Source organism: Cupressus sempervirens, chromosome 5, assembly GCF_028749045.1.
Source record: "Cupressus sempervirens isolate cs-2001-9-10 chromosome 5, ASM2874904v1, whole genome shotgun sequence".
Taxonomy (NCBI): domain Eukaryota; kingdom Viridiplantae; phylum Streptophyta; class Pinopsida; order Cupressales; family Cupressaceae; genus Cupressus; species Cupressus sempervirens.
This window is the reverse complement of record NC_143122.1, coordinates 75,594,026-75,619,920: the sequence shown is the minus strand read 5'-3', so window position 1 is coordinate 75,619,920 and position 25,895 is coordinate 75,594,026. Positions and strand designations below refer to the sequence as shown.

General features: G+C 39.2%; 1 protein-coding gene across 6 annotated transcripts in view; it reads right to left on the bottom strand.

The window, feature by feature from the left end:
• The window catches only part of LOC149554623 (zinc finger matrin-type protein), a 170,107-nt gene that overhangs the window by 60,425 nt on the left and 83,787 nt on the right, over nucleotides 1-25,895 (bottom strand). For 4 of the 6 annotated variants that reach the window (XM_089828681.1, XM_089828678.1, XM_089828679.1 and 1 more), the window contains 2 exons: nucleotides 18,435-18,527; nucleotides 18,066-18,145 (listed from right to left, as the gene is read on the bottom strand). In XM_089828681.1, the coding sequence (XP_089684807.1) occupies nucleotides 18,066-18,145; nucleotides 18,435-18,497 (143 nt within the window). In that variant the 5' untranslated portion in view covers nucleotides 18,498-18,527. Of the gene's footprint in view, nucleotides 1-18,065; nucleotides 18,146-18,434; nucleotides 18,639-25,895 lie in introns of all 6 variants that reach the window. The other 2 variants (XM_089828676.1, XM_089828677.1) reach the window with 1 other exon arrangement.

Here is a 25,895-nt window from a genome sequence, read left to right as displayed (position 1 = left end):
TGTTTTGGTCATGGACATTTCCGAAAGGAGGCGGGTAGTGCTCTTCATGGACGGACTATTCGAACCTCTAAAAGGTTGGGTAAAGGGGTTCAATCCTGCCACCCTGTCAGAAGCAATCAATAAAGTACGGAGTATGGTGTCGTCTTCAGCATCATCCTCTCGAAGTTACTCACATTCGAAACCATCAACGTTTCCGAGGGACAAACCTCCGTCCAAGAAGCCGTCATTGTATGAAACTACCAGATAGGAACTCCAAAGGAAGAAACTATGTTTCAATTGCAAGGGACCTTGGGAGCCTGGCCATCAATGCCTCGGAAAGGGGAAGATCCATTACATTGAGGTCGTGTCCGATGATGAGGACGAACAGGAAGAAATACCGACCGAAGATAACCAACCCCACCATGACACCAACATCAGTTTGAACCGTACGGATAGAATTGGTGCTCTGGTACAATGCGAAGGAACCATTGTTTTGGCAGGCAGCTTGAGGTGCACAGTTTTTCGTGTACGGGGTACCCTTCAAGGACAAAGGGTTCCGGTAATGTTGGATAGCAGAGCTACTCTAAATTTCATCAACTCATCCTTGGTAAAACAGAGAAGTCTCCCTACACAGGCACACGCAGGCTTTCAGGTCAAGGTTGCCGGAGGGATTTTTCTGCCCTGCACGCACCTTGTTCCTCAACTGAGTATCACTATGGCGAATCATACGGTGACTGAGCACTTCTTCATAGTGGACCTAATCGACATGGAAGTTATTCTTGGCATACAGTGGCTGGAGACCCTTGATGAATACACTCAAAGAGTTTCAAACGGATGGACTTCACTTTTGTAGTTCACGAAAAGAAGGTTGTCCCCCAAGGAATGGCAAATGAAGGTCCGAAGGAAGTTTCTGTGCATCAAATGGAGGCAATCTTTCGGCACGATGACGTGGCGTGGGCTGCGCATTGTTTTATCTTGGCAAAACCCATAAAAGGGCGTCAAACACCTCCACAGGATGATGAACTTCAAGAAATTTTAAGAAGACATGATAAAGTTTTCATGGATATTCTTTTGGCATACCACCACATCGGGGGTTTGAACACACTATCAAGTTGGAATCAGGAGCAAAGCCAGTCATAACCACACTGTACTACCACCCCAAGAAATTCAAAGATGAGATTGAAAGGACAATTCAAGAATTGTTGGAGATAGGGTGGATCTGACCCAGTTCTAGCCCATTTGCGTCATCTGTGGTGTTGGTCAAAAAGGAGGACGAGACGATGCACATGTGTGTGGACTACCGCACATTGAATAAAAAAACAATAAAGAATAGATATCCCATTCCAAGGATAGATGAGCTGCTGGATGAACTGGATGGCGCAGTCTATTTTTCAAAAATAGATCTTCGTTTTGCATTCCATCAGATCCACATGAGGGAAGAAGATGTGGAGAAAACGGCCTTCCGTTGTCACTACGAACATTATGAGTTCCTGGTCATGCCGTTCGGATTGACCAATGCACCTGCTACATTTCAATCATGCATGAACCGCATTTACAACAAACAATTGCGTAAGTATTTATTGGTATTCTTTAATGATCTTATTTATAGCAGGACATGGGAGGAGCACCTAAAGCATTTGAATGAAGTTCTAAGTATCATGGAGGAACATTCCTTTTTTGCCAAGCAGTCCATATGTGAATTTGGTATGACAGAAATATTGTACTTCGGGCATGTTGTTAGTAAATACGGAGTTCAAGTGCATCAGGAGAAGATTCAAACTATCCTCAACTGGCCTCCCCCGAAATCACTCACGGATTTGTGAGGATTCTTCGGACTGTGCAGTTACTACAAGAGGTTCGTTAAAGGATTCTCTCAACTCAGTGCACCTTTAACGAATCTAATGAAGAAGGGGTCTTTCTAGTGGAACGAAGAGGCACAACTCACCTTTGATAAGCTAAAAAAGGCCATGAGCTCTTGTCCCGTACTTGCACTACTCAATTTCACCCGACCGTTCATTTTGGAGTGCGACGCGTCCGAGGAAGGCATTGGAGCGGTCCTAATGCAGGATAGACACCCCATCGCCTATGAGAGCAGGAAGCTTATGCGAGTAGAATGCCTATATTCCATCTACGACAAAGAAATGTTGGCCATCGTACATGCCCTAACCAAGTTCCAGCAGTATCTGGTAGATGCCAAGTTTGTCATCCGTACGGATCACAACAATCTGAGATATTTTCTGGAGCAACGGGACTTGAACGAACTGCAACAAAAATGGGTAAGCAAAGTTCAATCTTTTGATTTTGACATTGAATATGTGAGAGTGAAGAACAATGTAGTTGCAGATGCTTTGTCCAAAAAAGCCACCATCTGCTCACTAGACCAGATTTCAACCGATTGGAAGGCACATCTGTTAGTGAAATATTCCAAAAATACATTTGCCTGTGAAATAATGGATGGCTGCACTCATGATGATCGGTACAGAGTGGTGGATGACATCATCTACTACAAAGACCGGATATACATAGTGCCATAATCCAAATTGAAGCAAAAAATCTTGAAGTACACGACTCACCTCTAGCTGGACACCCGGGTTTCTTCAAAACTTACAAAAGTCTTCGAGAAAGGTTTTCATGGAAAGGACTTAAGGGGGACGTGTTGCAGTATGTAAGAGAGTGTACAGTCTACCAACGGAACAAGTCTGAACATACTCTTCTTGCCAGGTTGCTACAACCTTTGCCAATTCCTGAACATAAGTGGGAAAGTATATCAATGGATTTCATAACAGGGCTTCCCAAGGTGAACAGAAAGAATTGTATTTTTGTGGTGGTCGACAGATTGACAAAGTATGCACATTTCTTCGCCATCCAATCCGACCTTCAGGCCGTACAAGTTGTCAATCTATTCTTTAGAGAAGTTTTTCGTCTGCACGGGTTACCCTGAAACATCGTCAGTGATCGGGATAAACGATTCATCAGTATCTTCTGGACAGATCTGTTTCAGATGGCAAGGACAGAATTATCGCCAAGTATGAGTCACCACCCACAGACGGACGGACAAACTGAGATTGTGAACAAATGGCTCGAAGGCTACCTTTGGAACTACGTTTTGACACAACAGCGAACGTGGGTAAAATGGATCCATCTGGAGGAATATTACTACAATACCACGTACCACATGTCCATCGAAATGACACCATTCAAAACTCTGTACGGGTACGAACCCCTCTCCATCTACACAACTCTGGATGATAGTCGCACACCAAGGGCGACGAACTGGCTTCAGGAGGGACAGGACATACTGAGGTGGTTGAAAGAAAACCTACAGCGCACACAAAATCAACAGAAGATGTACGCCGACAAACACAGGATAGAGAGGAGTTTCAAAGTGGGGGATCTGGTCTATCTCCGGCTCTAGCCATACTGACAATCTTCACTAAAGGGAATAGGAAAGGAAAAATTGGAAAAATTGAAGCCTCGATTTTATGGTCCCTATCGCATGGTCCGTTGCATTCATGAAGTAGCATACGAATTGGAGCTTTCGGAGGGGAGTCACATTCATAATGTCTTCCATGTTTCTTGCCTAAAGAAAGCCATAAGGAAAAATGTCATAGTTGCTACCGACCTTCCACCACTCAATGAAGAAGGAAAGCTCATTTTGGAACCAGTCGAGATCTTCGAAGTACGTGAAAGGACCCTATGGAACCGCACTGTGAAGGAATACTTGGTATGCTGACGACACCTACTATTGGATGATGCAACGTGAGAAGGCGAGCACATTCTCTAGCACCTTGCATTGCATTTGCTTGAGGACAAGAAAACTTTGGGACAAGAGAACTGTAATGTTCCCATTATAAAATAAATAATAAATTAAACTTTGTAACGGGCCAATTGATTTAATGTATCTCGGACCCATTTTTATTTTTGTCTTCGTAGTTTGTCGCCGTCGAATATCTTTGTACACCCTCAAAAGGGTTTCCCGACAGGTATTTAAGCACGGCTTGTAGGAAGTCTATAGGCATGCTTGGAATTATATTTCTCTGTACTACGAATTCTTGTTGGAGTTCTGGATTGTTCGCCATTTCGGAAGTGAAAGATCTTCCCTATTTGGCCAGAGCGGTTTCGGTGGGATTCAACCATCACCCTATTCCGTTGTCACATGTATTACTTCGCTCAAATCTAGCAAGTCGAAGCACCATCATATTGCGAATAACTATTGGTTCGATCTATTCTTTGTTCTGTGCATTTCTATTTTCGTGTCTATTATTTTGTGGATTCCATCAACATTTTGTGTTTGTGTGTGAGCAACATTGTGTTTCCGTCCCCAACTGTGTGTTTCCACACTGCTCATTCCTCGCCCATCCATCCATCCGTGTTGTTCTTCACCTCCTTGTACGGCTTGGGCTTTTGAACCGCCGTATGGCCTATTATTACCACCGTACGGCCTACTCCAAACACCGTATGGTTTGGCAATCTTCCACCGTACAGCTAACTATCCTCCATTGTACGACTTCCACAACCTCCACCATATGGATTGCCTCTCCTTACCGTATGGCCACTGGGGTCACCGTACGGACTAGCAACCACCACGTACGGCTTACACAACCTCCACCGTACGGATTGCCTCTCCATACCGTACAGCTCTGTATTTTGCCCTCCAATTCACTGTACAACCTCTCTGTCTGTGCATTCTTTGTTATCACCATACGGCTATTCTGGTTTGGAGTTAATCGAACCACTATATTTTCATTGCAAAAACGAAAACTTTTTAGGAAGGGTAAACTTTGGAGAAATTCAGAGAGAAATTGCAAATTATTTTTAGTCTTACATTATGGAAAGAAGGGTTTGAGATTGTGCACTCTTATAATCATGAAAAATAAGACATTTGTTTTGTAGTGTCTCATTTGATTCCTAAATATTGTTATATCGCGCAAAAAATTAAAATTGATTATTAAATACTAGTACCTTAAATTTACAAAAAAGGTAATACTATTAATAATTAATTGACTTAGAGTAAAACTAATTAAAGTCAACTTTATAATCATAAATGTAGGCAAACTGATTGGAATGGGAAAGCACTATTATAAAAGAAGAGCTTGGGATGGAAACAAGTTATAATTTGAGAGTTTCTCTTGAAATGTTCTAGGGGTGTGCCTAGGAAACACCTTCCCCAGTGGGAGGTCTGGCCTAGGTGTAATTTGAAGATCTTATTGATCGTTTGCAACGGTAGTATGGGTGGTGACGCACGAAATGGAAAAAAACCAAGGAAGTAATATAGCAATACCAACGGTGATGGTCAGAATGAAGGAACTACTGCACAAGTACTAAATTGTTGCATTCACAAGGAGCAGTGACCATATCTAAAGGTTAGGCAAATATCACGGGTCCCTCTATTTACTTATTTAATAGCAATATTTAGCCACAATATAATTTTTGACAAATATTTTTATGAGCCATTCTATTATAATGGCAAACACGAGGATATAGGTGTTGTCAATGTTTATGTGGAGACAAATTTTAAACTATAAGCAAACCATTTCATACTATGACTAGACATGGTATTTGAGTTGAGCATTTACTATTGAATTATTCAATATCGGGATCAAATAATCATATTGAAGTTTGTTAGGTCTCCTATGTAATATATTTAGAATCATCTGAATGCGTGGATTCTCCAGTAATTGATTTTCTGAGCTCATACCTATTCGAGGGCATCTTTATTCACAGTGTTGTAATGTTCCTAAGGGGAACTCGACCTGTAGGTGATCTCGATCTAAATGCAATATCGGCTAAAAAAAGGGGATCTCGACCCGTAGGCGATTACTTAGATAGCCTTGTTGTGTTCTCCCAGTAGCAAATGCTTCAAGTAGTTCTCCCTTCGTGCTTCGGTTAATCTTCCCAGTGCCTCTAGTAGTTCTACTCTGTGCCTCAGGGAGTTCTCCTTCGTGCCTCGAGTAGTCTTTCCAATGCCTCAAGATGTTTGTCGTACGGTGTCAATGTGCAGGATGGAAAGGTCGTACAGTACCTTATTGGTCGTACAGTATGTCAGGGTCTGACTATACGAATAGTGGGAGACCGTATGGTAGACAAGGCCAAGAAGGTCATACGGCAGCTTCAGCCAAGGCCATACGGCAACTTCAGCCGAGGCCGTAAGGAATCAGTCTGTATAGTAGCCTTGTTTTGATAGGGTACAATTTGCAAGTCGTGGCTTGTCAAGGTGACTGTCCATGGGCTGCGTACAATTCTGAAGATAAACAATATTTGATTAGAAATCCAAATATGCAAACAAGAGATACCAACAAAGTCGCTCCACAAAAATATATATTGATATTTGCCAAAATCAAATCAAAAAATACACAGACGGAATAGGGTGAGGGTTAAGTCTGACAAAAACTGCACAAGCCAAATAGGGAAGATCTTTCACTTCCGAAATGGCGAACAACAGATAATCCCAACAGGAATTCGCAATATAGAGAAAATAATCAAAATTGCATACTAACTATAATCTACATGTCGTGCTTAAATACCCTTCGGGAAAACTTCCAAGGGTGTACAAAGTTTTAGCCGACAGCGACACGAAATATGAGAACAAAATGAGTCCAAGATAAATCAATCGGTCCCTTTACAAAAGTTTGCTAAATAATTTAGTTTATAACGAAAACATCACAGTCCTCCTGTCCCGAATTTTTCTTGTCCTCAAGCAAATGCAATGTCGGGTGCTGGAGAATGTGCTCGCCCTCCCACATCACGTCGTCCAACAGTAGGTGTTGCCAACGTACCAAGTATTCCTTCACAGTGCAGTTCCGTAGGGTCTTTTCACGTACTTCGATGATTTGGCAGGTTCCAAAATGAGCTTTCCTTCTTCATTGAGTGGCGGAAGGTCGGTAGCAACTGTTGGATTTGAATAAATACGCAAATCAAATCCACAAGCCCTCGAATCACTTGCACGTAGAAAACCTATCACAAAGAAGGAAAAGACAAGAAGAGGCAAGGGTTTGGTCTAAAAATAAGAAAATTGTATTCTCAGATAAAATGTAAGTTGTTGTACAATATAATGTGAATTTACAATGAGAGAGACCGAAAATAAAAGCTTCAAGGAAACTTGTAGAACAAACTGGAAAATGCTAGAAGATAAGGTTGACAACTAAGCATATGTCCACAAAAGGTGGAATATCCTTAATCAAGGTGAGAGGATAAGTATGACTAAATAGGAACAAACTCCCGTGTTGTCAACAACTCATCAACTACAACTCTTAAATAAATGCATTAACCTAAATAAACTTAAGTAAAAGAATAAATAATTATTTACTCTAACACCCCCCCTTAAGTGCAACTTAGGGGAATGCCTTAAGCTCACAAAAACTAAGATAAAATGCAGAAAAATTCAGGAATAGAGATGTCAAACTTCTTGCACCAATCTGTAGATCACAAAATTCTACCCCAAAACAAAAAAATTGCTCGAAAAAATGAGTGCGTGTGAGGGAGATATCGCTGTTTGAAAATCACCTTTGTAGTTATTTTTTCTGAATCGCCGTCGCACCTCCAAAAAATAAAGAAAAAAGCCCAAAAAATGTCAGATCTTTTATGTCAAACCCCCTTTCTCCTTTTTTTCCAAATACTGAACAAGCTACAACAGATCTAGCTCTGATACCATGTTGGATTTGAGCAAAAACGCAAATCAAATCCACAAGCCCTCGAATCACCTGCATGTAGAAAACCTGTCATAGAGAAGAAAAAGACAAGAAGAGGCAAGGGTTTGGTCTAAAAATAAGAAAATTGTATTCTCAGATAAAATGTAAGTTGCTGTACAATATAATGTGAATTTACAGTGAGAGAGACCGAATATAAAGACCTCAAGTAAGCTTCTAGAACAAACTAGAAAGTGCTAGAAGATAAGGTTGACAACTAAGCATATGTCCACAAAAGGTGCAATATCCTCGATCAAAGTGAGAGGATAAGTATGACTAGATAGGAACAAACTCCCGTGTTGTCAACAACTCATCAACTACAACTATTAAATAAATGCATTAACCTAAGTAAACTTAAGTAAAAGAATAAATAATTATTTACTCTAACAGCAACTGTGACGTTCTACCCTACGGTTTTCTTTAGACAAGAAACATGGAAGACATTATGAATGCAGCTACACTCGAGAAGTTCTAGCTCATAGGCAACTTCACCAATGTGGCGAGTTACACAATAGGGGCAATAGAATCATGATTTCAATTTTTCTTTTCCTTTTTTCTTCAATGAGGATTGCCGATACACTTGGAGCCTGACATAAACCAAATCCCCTACTTCGAAACTCCTCTCCAGTCTGTGTCTGTCGGCGTACATCTTCTGTTGATTTTGTGCTCGTTGTATATTTTCCTTCAAGTATCTCAGTATATCATGTTGTTCTTGAAGCCAGTCCTTTGCCTTTGGTGCACGACTGTCACCCAGACCTGTGTTGATGAAGGGGTTCATACCCGTACAGAGCTTTGAATGGTGTCATTCCGATGGACATGTGGTTCGTGGTATTGTAGCAATATTCCCCCAGCTATATCCATTTGACCCATGCCCGTTGTTGTGCCGAAACATAGTTCCGAAGGTAACCTTCAAGTCATTTGTTCACAATTTCAATTTGTTTGTCTGTCTGTAGGTGGTAACTAGTACTTGGTGACAATTTTGTCCCTGTCATCCGAAATAGTTTTGTCCAAAAGATATTGATGAATCACCCATCCTGATCACTGACAATGTTTCAGGGAAACCCGTGCAGACGAAAGATTTCTCTAAAAAATAGCTCGACAACTTGTGTAGTCTGAAATTCTAAGGGTATGGTAAAGAAATGTGCGTACTTTGTCAACAAGTCAACCACCACGAAAATACAATCCTTTTCATTCACCTTGGGAAGCCCCGTTATGAAATTCATCGAGATACTTTCCCACTTATGTTCTGGAATTGGCAGCGGTTGCAGTAAACCGGTAGGTAGAGTATGTTTGGATTTGTTCTGCTGGCAAACTGCACACTCTCTTACATACTGCAACACGCCCCCTTTTAATCCTTTCTATTAACACCTCCCCGTAGACTTCTGTACGTTTTGAGAAAGCCCGGGTGTCCTACCAAGGGTGAGTCGTATACCTCCTTCAAGATTTTCTACTTCAATTTAGATTCAAGCACTAGGAATATACGACTCTTATAGTAAATGATGTCATCTACTACTCTATACCTATCATCCTTGGCAATGCCATCCATTAGCTCACAGGCAAATGTGTTTTTGGAATATTCTACCAACAATTGTGCTTTCCAATCAGCTAAAATCTGGGTTAATAAGCAGATGGCGGGCTTTCTAGACAAAGCATCTGCAACCACATTGTTCTTTCCTTTTACATATTCAATGTTAAAATCAAAGGCTTGAACCTTGCTTACCCATTTCTGTTGCCTCTCGTTCAAATCTCATTGCTCTTAAAAAAATCTCAAACTATTGTGATCTGTGCGAACGACAAACTTTGCCCCTACCAGATATAACTGAAACTTGGTTAGTGTATGTACGATGGCCAACATCTCTTTGTCGTAGATGGAATAGAAGCGTTCTATTTGCGTAAACTTCCGGCTCTCATAAGCTATGGGGTGTCTATCCTGCATTAGTACCGCGCCAATCCCTTCTCCGGGCGCGTCGCACTCCAAAATGAATGGTCGAGTGAAGTCTAGTAATGCAAGTATGGGACAAGTGCTCATTGCCTCTTTCAGTTTATCGAAAGTGAGTTGTGCCTTTTCGTTCCGTTGGAAAGAACCCTTCTTTGTCAGATCCAACAAAGGTGCGTTGAGCTGAGATAATCCTTTAACGAACCTTCGGTAATAACTGCATAGCCCAAAAAAACCTCGCAAATCTATGAGTGATTTTGGGGGAGGCCAATCAAGCATAGCCTGAATCTTCTCCCAATGCACTTGAACTCCGTATTTACAGACAACATGCTTCAGGTACAATATCTCTGTCATGCCGAATTCACATTTGGATTGCTTGGCGAACAAAGATTGCTCCTCCATGATCTTTAGGACTTCATTCAAATGCTTCAAGTGCTTCTCCCATGTCCTGCTATAAATAAGATCATCAAAAAATACCAATAAGTACTTACACAATTATTTGTTGAAAATGCAATTCATGCATGATTGGAATGTAGCAAGTGTGTTTGTCAATCCGAATGGCATGACTAGAAACTCATAATGTCCGTAGCGGCAACGGAAGGCCGTCTTTTCTATGTCTTCCTCCCTCATGCAGATCTGATGGTATCCGGAATGGAGATCTATTTTCGAAAAATAGACTACACTATGCAACTCATCTAGCAACTCATCTATCCTTGGAATGGGATATCTATTCTTTATTTTTTTTTGTTCAACGTACATTAGTCCACACACATGCACATCGTCCCATCCTTCTTTTTGACCAAAATCACAAATGACGCAAAAGGACTAGAACTAAGAAGGATCCATCCTTTCTCTAGCAATTCCTGAATCAATTTTTTGATCTCATCTTGAAATTTCTTCATATGGTGGTACAATATGGTTATGACCGGCTTGGCTCCTACTTCCAACTCGATAGTATGCTCAAACCCTCGATGAGGTGGTATGCCAGGAGGAATGTCAATGAAAACTTTATCATGTTTACTCAAAATATCCTGGAATTCATCATCCTATGGAGGTGTTTGATGCCCTTTTATAGGTTCCGCCGAGATAAAACAATGCATAGCCCACGCAATATCATCGTGCCAAAAAATGCCTCCATTTGATGCGTAGAAACTTCCTTCGAACCTTCATTTGCCATTCCGCAGAGGACAACCTTCTTTCCATCGACAACAAAAGTGAAGTCCATTCGTTTGAAACTCTGAGTGTATTCATCAAGTGTCTCCATCCCCTGTATCCCTAGAATAACTTTCATGTCATCAAGGTCCACTGTGAAGAAGTCCTCCGTCACCGTGCGATTTGCCATTGTGATACTTAGCTGAGAAAAAAGGTGCATACAAGGCAAAAGAGTCCCTCCGGCAACCTTAACCTGAAAGCCTCTATGCGTCTCCGTAGGTAGACACCTTCGCTTCACCAAGGATGAGTTTATAAAATTTAGAGTGGCTCCGCTATCTAGCATCACTGTAATCCTTTCTCCTTGAAGGGTACCCCGTACACGAAAAACTGTGCACCTCGGGCTACCTACTAACGCAATAGTTCCTTCGTGTCATAGCAAAGCTACAATTCTCTCCGTACAGTTTAAACTGACCATGTTTGTGTCATTGTGAGGTTGGTTGTCTTCAGCCAACATTTCTTCCTGTTTGTCCTTATCATCGGACACGACTTCAATGTAATGGATCTTCCCTTTTTTGAGGCATCTGTGGCTAGGCTCCCAAGGTCCCTTGCAATTGAAACACAATTTCTTCCTTCGGAGTTCTTCTCTGGTAGCTTCATCCAATGACGGCTTCCTGGGCGGAGGTTTGTCCCTCGAAAACGCCAACAATTTGGAATGTGAGTAACTTCTAGAGGATGATGCTGATGATGATGTCATACTCTGTGCTTTATTGATTGCCTCCGACAAGGTGACAGGATTGAACCCCTTTACCCAACCTTTCAGAGGTTCTGTCAGTCCATCTATGAAGAGCACTACCCATCTTCTTTCGAAAATGTTTGTAACCAAAACAGAGAGTTTCTAAAATCCCTCAATGAATTGACCAACCGATCTAGTTTGTCTCAGTTGTGCCAAATCTTTGAAATTGAGTCCCGGATCTTTACCATCAAATCACTCTATCAACCTCTCCATGAATTCCGCATAAGTATTTTATTTGATCATGCCCTAATGTGATAGTATCGTGATGCCACCATTCATGCGCAACTCCCTCCAAGTACAGCACCACAAATTTGATTGCTTCTTCTTTTGGCATAGGATTCAACAGGAAGTATCAGCCTTCATTACCCACGCTTGCACAAGTATGGAACTGGATCCATCAAATGGAGACAGATTTACTTTACTCAATTTTCTTCCGAGATCATCATTAAAATATCCTCTGTTTCTACCTCCCGAATATCTCATTCTCAGATCCACATAATCTTTGTATGATATATCTTTCTCAAGATTTGCATTCTTCCAATCTTCTCTCAGTTGTTCTTGCATCTCTTCAAAGGTTGGTTGTTCCCTCCGTGTTGCGCCTCCGTTCGTGGGGGAAAAGTAGGCATAGAAGGTCGAGAGTGTGCTGGATGAGGGTTCGATTTACTCGACACTGAGTCTGCGTTGTGACCATTTTGTTCTTTGGATATTTTATTGTCTGCCAACTTCTTAAGAGTTTCTTCCATGAGTCGCTGAGTATCAGTGATATGTGCTTGATTCCTAGCAAGTTCCCTTAGTAGTGCCATGAGTTCGACAGCTGTCGGTTCCAATTCGACAGCCATTCGATCAACGGAATGTGTCATTCTCTTTCGGCTATAAACTCTCATTCATTGTCCACAAGCTGGCAAGATCACTAGCTCTGATACCACTGTAATCTTCCTAAGGGGAACTCGGCCTGTAGGTGATCTCGATCCAAATGCAATATCAGCTAAAAAAAGGGGATCTCGAACCGTAGGCAATTACTTAGGTAGCATTGTTGTGTGCTCCCAGTAGCAAATGCTTCAGGTAGTTCTCCCTCCATGCTTCTGGTAGTCTTCCTAGTGCCTCAGGTTGTTCTCCTTCGTGCCTCAAATAGTCCTTCTAGTGCCTCAAGATGTGTGTTGTATGGTGTCAATGTTCAAGATGGAAAGGCCGTACGGTACCTTATTGGCTATATGGTATGTTGGGGTCTAAACGTACGGACAGTGAGAGACCGTACGATAGACAAGGCTAGGAAGGCCGTACAATGTCAAGGCCATATGGCAGCTTCAACCAAGGGCATACAACAACTTCAGTCAAGGTCGTATGACAGCTTCAATCTAGGCCGTACGGTATCAGTCCGTACAGTAGCCTTGTTGTGATGGGGTATAGTTTGCAAGTCGTGGCTTGTAGGGAAGTTACTGTCGATGGGTTGCATATGATTCTGAAGATGAACAATATTGATAAAAAATTCAGATATGCAAACAAGAGATACCAACAAAGTCGCTCCACAAAAATATATATCGATATTTGCCAGAATCAAATCAAGAAATACACAAACAGAATAGAGTGAGGGTTAAGTCCCACTGAAATCGCGCAAGCCAAATAGGGAAGATCTTTCACTTCCAAAATGGCGAACACCAAAGAATCCCAACAGGAATTCGCAGTACAAAGAAAATAATCCAAATTGCATATTAACTACAATCTACATGCTGTGCTTAAATACCCTTCGGGAAAACTTCCGAGGGTGTACAAAGTTTTAGCTGACGGCGACACAAACTACGGAAACAAAATGGATCCGAGATAAATCAATCGGCCTCTTTACAAAAGGTTGATAAATAATTTAGTTTATAACGGGAACATTACAAGTGTTTCTTCTAGGTGAATACAAAGCCATTGGTCTTCACAAGGATTGGAACTCTTCTTGCCACCATATTAGGCTAGCATGGCACATGACAGCTATTTGATATGATTTAATATTCTTCAGTGAAGTAGTGGTTCGAGAAGCACCAATGTTCTTCTGAGAAAGACCAGAATACAAAGACTAGGGGTATGGGAATATAACAAAGTACAATGCTCTTTTTAATTTTGGAGTAGTTCAGAAGTTGTGACTGCCTAAAATCTTCTTTCTAAAGCAGCACTTGGGTTGCAAAGAAACCCATAACTGTTTAATAATTGAAAGAAAGCACAGGACTGTCTTGTTCTGTAGCGGCATCCATTCCTATCTAGTTCGGTTATTGGAAAAGGAAGGTTCAAAATATTCTGAACTTCTGTTGTTATAATCAGTAAGCAATAATAGGATTGAGCTCTATTGATGATTATACTCTACCTGTGTGATAATAGGTATTTACAATACAACTTTACAGATTATAATATATCATGTGTCACTCATATGGCTGGGAGTAGTTATTATTAGTCATTCATTCCTATGCATATATTAGTTTATGCAGCTGTATATTCAAAATTGCAAGTAAACTATTTGACGAAATACATATGATTGGTTTTGTTTGGCAAAATATTCTGGAACCAAGAGTGATTTTCTATACAAATATGCCAGAGAAATTCTATGTTTGTATGTTCTGAATGGTCCTCTATGTAATCACTGCTAACTAATTGTATGTTAAGTCAGTAACCTATTATGCATGTGTAAGACATCAGTATCTGTGTAGTTGATATAATGATACACAATGAGACTTTGGTATCTTTGTTTGAATGTGATGAAGTGGTCCATCTCTTCGTAGATTCACATATATGACTATTTGTCCATTGTCACTGCATCGATAAAATATTTGTTACAAAATCTCCTTTGTAACTTTTATACATTACAGAATCCTATTTGGGCTTTGTATGTCTCCAATAAGATTTATGTTGTTCATTCAGTTCAGTTTAATGTTTCCTCCTTTTTGTACTTTTCAATTAAAGTACACAAAAACCTCAAATACTCCAATCATATGAGGGAACTGCCCCTCTCAAATCAGGGGAATACTGAGATCTGATAGTGATCTAGCAGCAATCTCTCCAACTGTTGCCACAACTGTCACTGCTTCTTGGGCAAGCAAGCTATATTTCGAAGACAATATTGCAGTGACAAATTTGTTTACCAACATGTTCATAATCAAAATGTGACATAGACTTGATTCCTGTCACCATAATGCCCAGATACTACTCTCAGATGTGTTGAGTTGAAGGGAACTAATAACGATGACCATTTGAGTGAAACAAGAGGATTCCCATTCAAAGAACTCATTAAATCTTCCTTCCCAATCTTGCTTTGTGACTCCCATTCTTGTTATCCAATACAAACAGCAAATGCGACTACCTTAGGCAATGTAGTTGGTTATACATTACTTGTATGCTAAAGTAGATTTTACATGGGTCAACGCAGCTTGCCAAGGCAATGATTAACTTGAAGGATATACCTGACATTCTCATTTATAAGAGATTGCAAGAAAGAAAAAACTCTAACTTACCAGTTCCCACAGAAACTTTGCATACACTTAACAGCCAATACATCTACACTCCAGAATTATTCTATCGAGACCAACTCTGTAGACCATGGACCAGAGAGAATGCGCACTGTTTCAACCTCTTCAGTTGGAACTCCTGTAATGGCATAAAGTTCACGCACAAATGGGAGTTGTGCAATCAAATCCAAACAACTTGTGATGCCCAGAACTAAATTAAGTCTTCAAAGAAATATATTTCTCCACTCATATTGAAGTCACAGCAACCAACTTTCATTTCTTACTAACCAAATATTAATATTTCATTGATTGCCAATTCCCAGATAATAAAATGAAGTATTTAAATTACCCTGAGAATATCTTTCAATTCTGAAGGTAATGATCCCCTGAAGAATTTGTGTTCTTCAGAAGCAGAAACCAATCTGCAAGATTCTTGTGCAAGATCTGAATTGCAATCTGCCTGACTGAAACTCCTCATTTCCTGATGCCTAACTGCCAAAGCAACTGCCAGGCAAATCTTTAAAATCCCTTAATTTTTAATTCCCTCAACTGATAAAAGACATAAAAGAATATATTACCTTTAAAATAATTTAATATTTTACCTTTAAAACAAAATATATAAGTGCAAGTGAAGTATTTATATTTAATTAAATGCTAATGTGGGGACAACTTGACATTTAAGTAAAAATTATAATATTAGTCTCATTAATAAGGAAGGCACATTACAATATCTTGGAAACTGCAAAAGCACAACATTTTGCTGGAGTTGTTTCTTAATACTAGTTACATCAATCATCATGCTTTGCAATATGCCAATAAGGGACATGTCTACCTTTGAATCGTGGACTTAATTGAGCCTCTCCAAAGTTTGCCAGCAGTAATCTGTAATGAGCCTGACAGGCTCTCTTCTGAAGTAATTATTAATTTCTGAATTTGCTTGCTAAAAGTCTTGTGTTTCACTTTTAATAGAAATTAACTTGTTGAATTCTGTCAGAATTGAATAATAAAGATAACAATTTATTTTAAAATTCAACACTTTGCTGGAAATGATCACAATTATCAAATTTATTCTAATTTCAATTGTCATATAACACAACAACTAAATATATTAAACGAGCACCTTTTTTTGAATTAAGAACCCAGCTGGAATGACACGCAGACCTCCATGAATGCGCACTAACTGTTAAGAGTTCACACAACCCTCCCACATGTGCATGGGCAAAAAAGCGCAACCTCTAATGCTAGTCACACAACCATTAAAAAGTGACGCAGCTCTTTCAAATCTGATATGCAGCCCAAAATTACTGAATCTTCTCCAAAATAAAAAAAACACAGCACCTTGAGTCCTCACCAATTTCCAGAATTATATTGCAGCCTCTGTAATAGCAGCAATTTAATAGTTCTCTTCAAATTTGGTATACAACAGCACCAAATTTGCATCCACAGAATCATAATAGTATTCTAAGAATTCAGTTTGCAAAATTCATCACCAATCAGTGATGATTCAAATTGCCAAGAGAGGAATCAGTTCTCAAACCCTAGCCATTTCTCACAGCCAAGAAACTTAATAAATTTTCATCAAATGAACAATGGATATCTTAGAATGAGCTCTCAAGTCCCTTTTTATTCTTTCTTGTGAGAGCTCAAACACAATTCTTACCAATGTGGGATAAAAAGATATACTTTTCTTTTTAATAATTCATTTACTCCAATACTTTAAATTAATACCTTGGCTTAGGCTTCCAAGAATTAATTAAATAAATGGCCCCCTCCCATGATGACTCAACCCTCAATTTAAGTGAAATTATAAAGTTAAATTATAACTTTATAATAAGCCATTTAATGATTTAATAATAATTTGGCCACCAAAATAATAATAACTCCCAAAATACTTATCCTTTTAATATGTCGTCTGAAATAGGAGTCACACCTATTATTTCCCCATGTGACCAAATGCACTTTCCAAAAATAGAAAGGGTCCTTCTCGATCAATATTAGACTTACTATAAATAGCAAACATGGCAAAACTATAGCAAATGAAGTCCGAATGATGCCAAACCATAGGATACTGAATCCTGAAGTAGATGCCCACTGAAAGAGACCCTCTGTCCATCCTCATTAGCCTATGAGGGTCACATGATAGGCTAATCCCAAGAGCCTGAAAAAATGGGGACATTACATAATCATGTCATCCTCAAAGCTTAACTACTCACTCCTATGCTTCTCCTAGCTCATCAATCTCACTGGATTTTATCATGGAGGCATTGCTTGATGCATATGATTTGATCAAACAACTCAAGAGGATATACAAATAAGGTTTCAAAGTGAGGTGGATGCAACTAAATGGAAAGCAAATGTAGCAGCATATGAGGACTCAAAAGGCGAGTTTAGCGAGCCATCTGAATCAGGTTTACTACACACACAGCTTGGTCAAGATGCTATGCCTAAGGCTCCTATTGAAGATACAACAGCTACACCATCTATTTCCACAACAGCCACACAGTGTAAGCAGACTTTTATGAGCTTTAGTCATGGAAAGAATTTATTATTTGTACTTTCTGTTGATATTCATATTTGAAATTTATATGTATTAAAAATTTGAAACTCGAACTGGATTCTTGGTCTGTAATAAATGTATTTAAAGCATATTTTTTAAAGTTGATGTCTCTTTTTATTTTCTATAAATTTCTCAAGTTTTTGTCACATCCTGTGTTTGTAAAACTTTTGGGTCAAATGAGTAATTTCTGAGTCCAAGTTTTCCAACAATGCATCAGATCTTGATACGGAGACAAATTAATTTTAAAATAATCAATTTACACTTCCTATGACTGTGATTAGTCTGAGAAAAATAAATAAGCTCATAAAACGTTGGATATAATATTAAAGAAAAATTTGTATCCAACTAACATGTGAAGATAAGGCCCTCATTGAGATATCCTTTTAAATAAATCGGTATTATATAAATACACCATGAAAATTCCAGTAGAAAGTAAGCATGACAATTCTCAGATAGAAATAGTTAAACTAAACGAAGAACTCACCTAATATAGGGAGCTAAATAAACAACTGCATACACCAAGTACTGCCGTCTTCCTGTGTCAAGCCAAGCAAATACCCAACTCTGTATAGGAAATCCGAAAAATAGAGCACAAATTGACAAATGAGTTCAAATCTGGTTTTATATTAAACTATTGCTTACTATTAAGGAATATACAAATTCAATAAATCTTTCACAAGAAAATTCCCTATAGGCTGCTACATCAGACAATGATACTGAAACTAACTTGTATGAAATCGTTAAAATTAAAAGCCTACAGAATGTGCTTAAAACCAGGACATCCATAGTTAAAGTAATATTCACACATACATGCATTATTGAAAGAAAAGACAAACAGTGTTTACACAGTTACCAGCCAGTTGAAGTAGGGAATAAAGCTTATAATCCCCATTGCTGCGTATCTCACATCGTCCATACTTTCTCCATCTTGATCATTGGGCTTATCCTGAGGATGGAAAATAATAGAATTGAGAACACATGCTCCAATAGCTATCGCAAAGGGTGCATCCTCTGCTAATCTTGCTTTGCAATGAATAGTTTTAAAACTGGCTTGCTCCTAATATATTCAACAATAAATTAATTATGGATATTTCATGAAAAAAATCCAGAACTGCAAAGTTACAAACTATTATGTAAACAATATGGGCATAGCATGTATTTTTGCTCCTACTTCATTCACTTCTAATTGAACATTGCACACATGAAACATACCATTACTATGACTACAAGTTTTGATTCCCAGCATCACTAATGGCCAAGTCATTTTTTTAAAAAGGAACAGCACAACCTATAATTTGATATGATATTAAATGAACCAAACCCAGTACCAAAACTCCAAACTACGATGAAGAACACTGCATTGCATTATATCTGAACAAATTATGCGAACACATATTATAACACAATTACATAAAATAAAGTATGATGCCCACATATCATTACCCACACTCAATTATAGTTGAATAAATAATAGGTATTACATAGAACAATATCATTTAAGCATGCACGAACTATGATTGAAAAATTATCACAGGCTACTTTCACTCACGATTGTCATTAGCATACAATGATTTTGTTACATTGTTTGTATCCAACTACATATTATTTACTTAATGGCTTACGGATCGCTGTTTAAAGACAATTGTTAGTAATTATGGTATTATCAATAGTGGTTTCCTAATTAGAAACCTTGTGATTTTTTTAATAGACTCTACATGGTTAAGAAAGGAGTCTAATCCTTGGCTGATCATCCCTAGTTTATTTCCATATAAGAACTTCACATAAGTAAAGATATATTTTTTTTAGCTGTATTTGGTATACATCATCAGTAATGTTCTTTTATTTATAATACTACTTCTATCAGATAAAGGAATAAATGCTCGCATTGTTGACTTAAAGAAGTCCAGTCTAATTTAGCCCTCATAGCCCAACAAAGGTAGAAACAGACTGCAAGGTGGTTAGGAGTCAGGACCAAGTGAGCTGACAACCTTGAAGACTCATCAATAAGAACAGAGACAACCACAAAGAGTGGTCAAAGAGATTCTATTAAACTAAAACCAATCGTTGAAGTGTAAATCAAAGCCATAGTTGAAAGCAAACGAAAAACAATATGGATGAAGAATGGATATAGATAGCCAAACATCTTCCCTTACATAAAGAAGCATGCATCGATCTTACAAACCAAGTTTAGTTGGAGGGAATAATTAAATCAATAAGAGTGAAACAGACTCAATGGCCTTTTCGGCATATAAAGACCAAGAAGCATACGAGAGCAATATTCAAGTGAATCAAAGAAAAATCAAGCAAAAGACACCCAAATTGAAAGTTGGAGAGGTAAGAGAGAGTTTGAGAGCAATATTCAAAGGAATCAAAGATAAATTTGAACCTTGAACACCAACATTGTGTTAGTGGACAGATTTGTCCTTCAGAAACAAACAGATTAAATGACTCAAGATGCAAAAAAAGAAGAAAAAATGGCACTAGCAGTTGGAGAAGTTGTCCTTGGATTGACTATTTCCCTCTAAATTTGAAGGTGCAGCTCCCTCTTAATGAGATATGCAATAAATTAAACACAAGGTTCGCTTTTAACCAGAAAGCAGAAAAGGAGATATTAACATTTACTCATAACTATGAAAAAAATGCAGTAGATTAAATCTAAAGAAGTGAATAAACAGAATTGAGGCAAAGTTTAAATATCTGTACTCACGAACGATACTTAGACTGAATAAACAAAGGATTCCTTTCTTCTAATATGATTCAATTGCAAACACAGTTCTGAAATGAATTCATACACACAAACCTATTGTAACAGAATGGACATTGACAAGAAATTACAGAAGTTCCAAGTCCATTTCAAATCAGAAGAAAAATATTAACAATGCACAAATTATAAATATTATCTTCATTTCATCAATGTCCAAATATAAGTTCAAAGACTTGCGATTCCTGTACAATTAAGACAGTTCCGAAAAAATCACACTCCATTTTAGGAAAATACCCCTATATACACCAATTATATTCCAAGATAATGGTTTTATCTTCTTTACAGCAACTGTTACAAAATGGGGTAGGCGGAACTAACTTTTCAAACCATCACCAAGATTTCCCAAAAAGACTATATTCACATAAATAAGGGTTAAAACATAGGGACTTCATCCATCCGGATCATACCAAGAAAACCCTGCATGGCGTAGAGGAGGTCATATGGTATAGCTTCTTCGTCATGCTCTCCAAGCATACCATGAAGTTATGCTCTGCTCTTTGTCCTTCCAGCTCAAAAATGTCACTTTTGTAGCCAGCATATCTTCTTTTGAATTCCCATGCAGCTGTGAAAAGGCTTCAAATTGTTTATGTGTTTATAGCTTCTGTTGGATAAATCCTATGAGACAAAACTATTGAAGATATATATATAGTACATATGAGATATGATTAATGCGCGCGCGCACGCACACACATGTAAAACATAATTATCACATAATGCTGAAGAAATTAATATAATGATCCAAGAGATATTATGTGCATATACATATATTTATATATACACAGTCATAAATAATGGTCATTATATTAATCACATAATAATGAATAGACATGTCCCATGAAGGGACATGTCTCTTCTTGGCTCATCCTCAATACAAATGAAAGAGAGATCACTGCCTTTGGGAAAACACAGAAATCACAGGTAGTGCTATTACATATGCAACGATCATAACTTAACATGGTATTGGAGCCAGGCTGCAAATGTAAGTGTGTGAATTGAAAGATGCCATAAGAAGATTGGAGAGAAAGGACAACGGTGGTCCACCAGATGTGGAGAAGTTTGAGAGATCTGCTCTTCAGAATTGATCTTGACAGTTTGTCCAAATGAGAATGAGTTAGCGCGGAAGAGAGTCACTCAAAAGTTGCATTCATTTTAGGATTAATAGATAAACTCCTTCATAGTGCACGTTGTGCTAACTGTAACCAAAGAATGACTTTCCTTTTGAATCAATGGCAGAGCTCTCAATTTTTGTGATCCTTCAGTCAGACAATCTTTGACGGCTGCACAGCTTCGGATCTTACCTCTTTCTGATATGAACTCGACATGACTCATTCTTTGGCACAAAGAAACTCCACATGAGATCTTTGAGGAGGATGCATGGCTAAGTTAAAGTGGCAGGGCCCTGAAATGCACTGTAATATTGTACGCTTCATTCCTTTCTGTAGGTGCAGGCTTGATATGGGATGTAGGTACCACAACATACCCACAGGAAATCAATATGTGTACATTCAGACCTAAGTATGGCAGCGGCTCAACCTAATGATTACAGCATTGATGATTTTGGTTATGAGGGTTTTGATATATTATAGGTTATAACAGTGATTGAAGGTGCCCTATGCGCAACTTTTCTTTCAAATTTAGGAATGTTCACACAAAGTGGATCGATACCAAATAGAGGCTTCAATAAATAAAGATATGGTTGATTGAGTAATACATGGTTGGTGAGGAAGAATCAGTCGACAAGGCCATCCATCCAATTAAGTGTATTATTTCAATCAAAATGTGGGATGCTACATGAAAGGTCATGGACTCTCTATTCTCTTTCCATCTGAGAAAGAGTAAAGTTGATCAAGCGAGGGATAGAGATGGAGATAGGAGCTCCCACTGCCTGGGCTGAGCCAGGTTTACCAAGGACTGTCAGTAAAGCTTTGTCAAATTGTTTAGGGACAACATGTTCCCCAAGTTTTAATCATGTTGGTGGATTGAAGTTTTGGATTGGACTTTGTGATGTTGTTGCTTCACTTTTTAAGGCTTTACTGTCAGCACAGAAAGAACATGGTAATTGTTGTCAGTAAAATCTATATTGTAGCCAATCGGTAGAATTGTATCCGAAAGGGCGCATGACGATTGAGTCACCCATTTGGAAAAGTATATGTACACCATCTGAAAGGACTATTGAGACGTCATAATCATCATAATCATATTGTAAGCATTGGAGTGCATATTGCGTATATGAATAAAGTATTTGTTATGTGTTATATCTTACTATACTACATGTGATAAGTACCCTTTTACCTGTTGATGTCAGTTTTGTACCACTACATAACATATAGCAATTGAACACTTGATATGGAATATCAAACCCTCAATTCCTCTCTTGGAAAGTTAATACTCATGAAGACATGAGCAAAAACTCCAATGTTCCTCACACCTGTGGATACTAACTCAGTTATATCGATGTGATTTGCTGGTAATCACGTAGGCGGCCTTTCGCAATTTATTCAAGGACAACTTGGACTTTTGATGTGATGGTGGCGATGATGATGGTTTTGTATGAGTTCCAAATGATGTTGATGGTGATGGTGATGAAAGGTGTGCTCAGATACTTATACCTTCCTAACTTTCTTCTTCAAAACTTCGGCTACTCAACTACTTGCTATTCTACTCCTCCTATGAATGGAAAGATTAGCAAATGGACGAGGATCGAATCTAATGAAAGCTAACCAGCGGCTCTACCTCCATAGATGCAATGGTTCAAGGGAAAAGCACTAGTTTACCACACAAGGCTTCCTAACAAGCTGCTAGGATGCTAGTGGCCTAGTTATAGATCCCTATCAAACATCCACTAATATTACCATGCAACTATCCATCTACTTTTACCCTTTGCAACTTCTTGAAATGAAATCTACTTCAACAACTTCAAAAGAAATCTAATTCTAACTATTGGAAGTAGAAACCATGCAATAACACTAAATGTTCTTAATCACCATGCAAGTCACAACAATTATGAAGAAAAGCGATTTGGCATTATCTTAGCAACAATCTTCTCCGACCCTTCACAAATGAGAGCAAATGGCCTTATATAGAGGCCAAAATTTACGACGAGTGGCCAAGATTAAGAGGCACAATCAAGGGCCAAGATTAAACCTTACAAACCCTAATTAGGGTTACCATCATTCAACCAATTATTGTTTACCATATAGGGTAAGACATTCAACACATGTATAACACGACTCAATTCAGAATAGGTACTTTATTCATGTATGCACTTGCAAATTACAATCCGATTACAGTTGCTACAATGATCAATGATGATTACCACGATGATTCCAAAGTCCATCTTAGACGTGTACATATACCTTTCCAAAGGGGTGACTCAAGCGTCACGCGCCCGTTCGGATACTACTCTACCTGTCGGCTACATTATACATTTACCAACAACATCATCCCCCCCAAAAGAAAGGTCGTCTCCGGACAACAATACAACAAAATTCACTAACAAAATTTATTAACAAATTACATCAATGTATAAGTACTAGACAGAGGGATGCGTCCCTGGCGTAGTGGCCATTTGCATCCGCAATTCGTTCACCTCTGCCCTCAGCTTGTAGACCTGTTCTTTCCTGATTTTCAGCTCTGCTTCTACTTCCAACTGGAGCTCTAGGGCTGACTGCATCATCTCTCTGACCTCTCCTAATTCCTTCTCCTTTTCCACTGCCATCTTTTCTCTTTCCGCCGCCAACTATTTGTTTGCTGCTGCTAACTGTTCTTTTTCTGCTAACAAGGCTGTCCTCTCAAATTGCCAGGCCACCCTCTCCGATTTCCAGGCTGCCCTCTCCGAAGCAAACCTGGCAACTGACTCCTCCCGAGCTCTCTCAACTGCTATTTGGTCCGCCTGACTCCTTTGAAGAGTGTAATATATCTCCCTGTGTAACCGCGCAATCTCCTGAATCAGTATCTCAATCCGACCCTCCATCTCAGGATCCCTCGTCATGGACAAATCCTGCTGCATCTCCGAGGTCTCCACATCGGGCCATCCCCTCTCCTCAAAACAAACCGTAAAGGCAGCTGGACATCCCGTCCATATGAAGGATATGACTCTCTCAAACTCCTTCCCTACTGACTCCAATGCCTGCATCTTTGCCGAAGCCAAAACCTCGCGAGCCCGAGATGCTAGAACTGCGACATTATCAAGAAAAACTGCCTCCATCATCACTGTCTCCTACACTAGTGGGTGTTCCTGCTGTATACCCATAGCCTTCTCCACTGCATCCGCCATACGCTCAACAGCGCTATGCGGTACTCCTTCACTCTGTGCCTGCGCGCCCTCCTGAAATGGAGTCTCCAAAACTGCTTCCAAAACCCTATAGATTAGTAACACAACACAAGAACAGGTTAACCTGCAAATCTTTGGCAAAGAGATGAAATTTTCCTACATCTACATCTACAGCCTCTGATGTCATAGGTCATCGTGGGTTGTCGCGCGCGGCCAAACACGACCATTCTTCTCTGCTGTGAATAGCCAGGAAGCACGTATATGGAGTTTCTTCAAACCGCCGACCCAGTATAGGTCATCGTGGAACAGTTTCGGGCTTGCAAGATTGACTAAGGAAGTAGTAAAAGGAGGATAACAGGGCTGCAAAGTTTACAGGAATCGTCGCGTGGATGGACCAGTGACGTCGTGAGGGGTATTGCTAGTCGCATACGAGAGTTTGGGTGTAGTCGGCATAAGGAGTTAAAAATAGGTGTTTCACTCAATACAAATGTCGTAGATAGACCTGCATTGCATAAGGAACTCACGGGTTACACAGTGGCGGAAAACCTTTCTTTTCTGGGTACATGCAGACAGTGGCAAAAGGAGAGATAGTCCATTAATATGATAGACAACTGTGCATTCATCCATTGTGTTTATTGCCAGTTAGGTTTTAAAATAAAATAAAAATTAGGCTGCGGGTTGGAGATTTAGAAGGCAAGATTTGTCTGCGTAAACTTTCCAGCAATCACCAAGAGGAGTGTTCAACTCAGAGGGTCAAGATGTCATCTACAGCAAGCTCTGGGACTAAGATGGGGAGTTCAAACACAAGAATTTAAATGGGCAAACCAGTGATGGGACTGTAGCAACTTTCCTTTTGGGGTTACTGCTGTATAGGCAGATAGTACTTTTCTCTCATACGGTGATCTCTGTTATTCTGGCTGTGATTTTGCTCCCTGTCTGTTATGGCAAACTATATGGAATCAAACTCAACTCAGAGCTAGCAAATCAACACTTACCAGAGGAGGTTGTGTGATAGAATTGCAAAACTTGAATCCGACAATGTTCAGCTGAGAGAACAGATTTCCTCCCTTAGTATTATCATTTCCGAACTTAAGGATGCCACCACCTCTAATACGGCCCGGTTTCAATGTTTCTCAGATACTTTTGCTAAGGAGGCAGCAGGTTTGCAAGTTTATATCAGTTTTATCATCACACAATTGGAGGGTCTTGATGCCATTAAAGAACAACAATCCATCATAGCAGCTAAACACTCCTCTCTTATTTCTGATACAGAACAG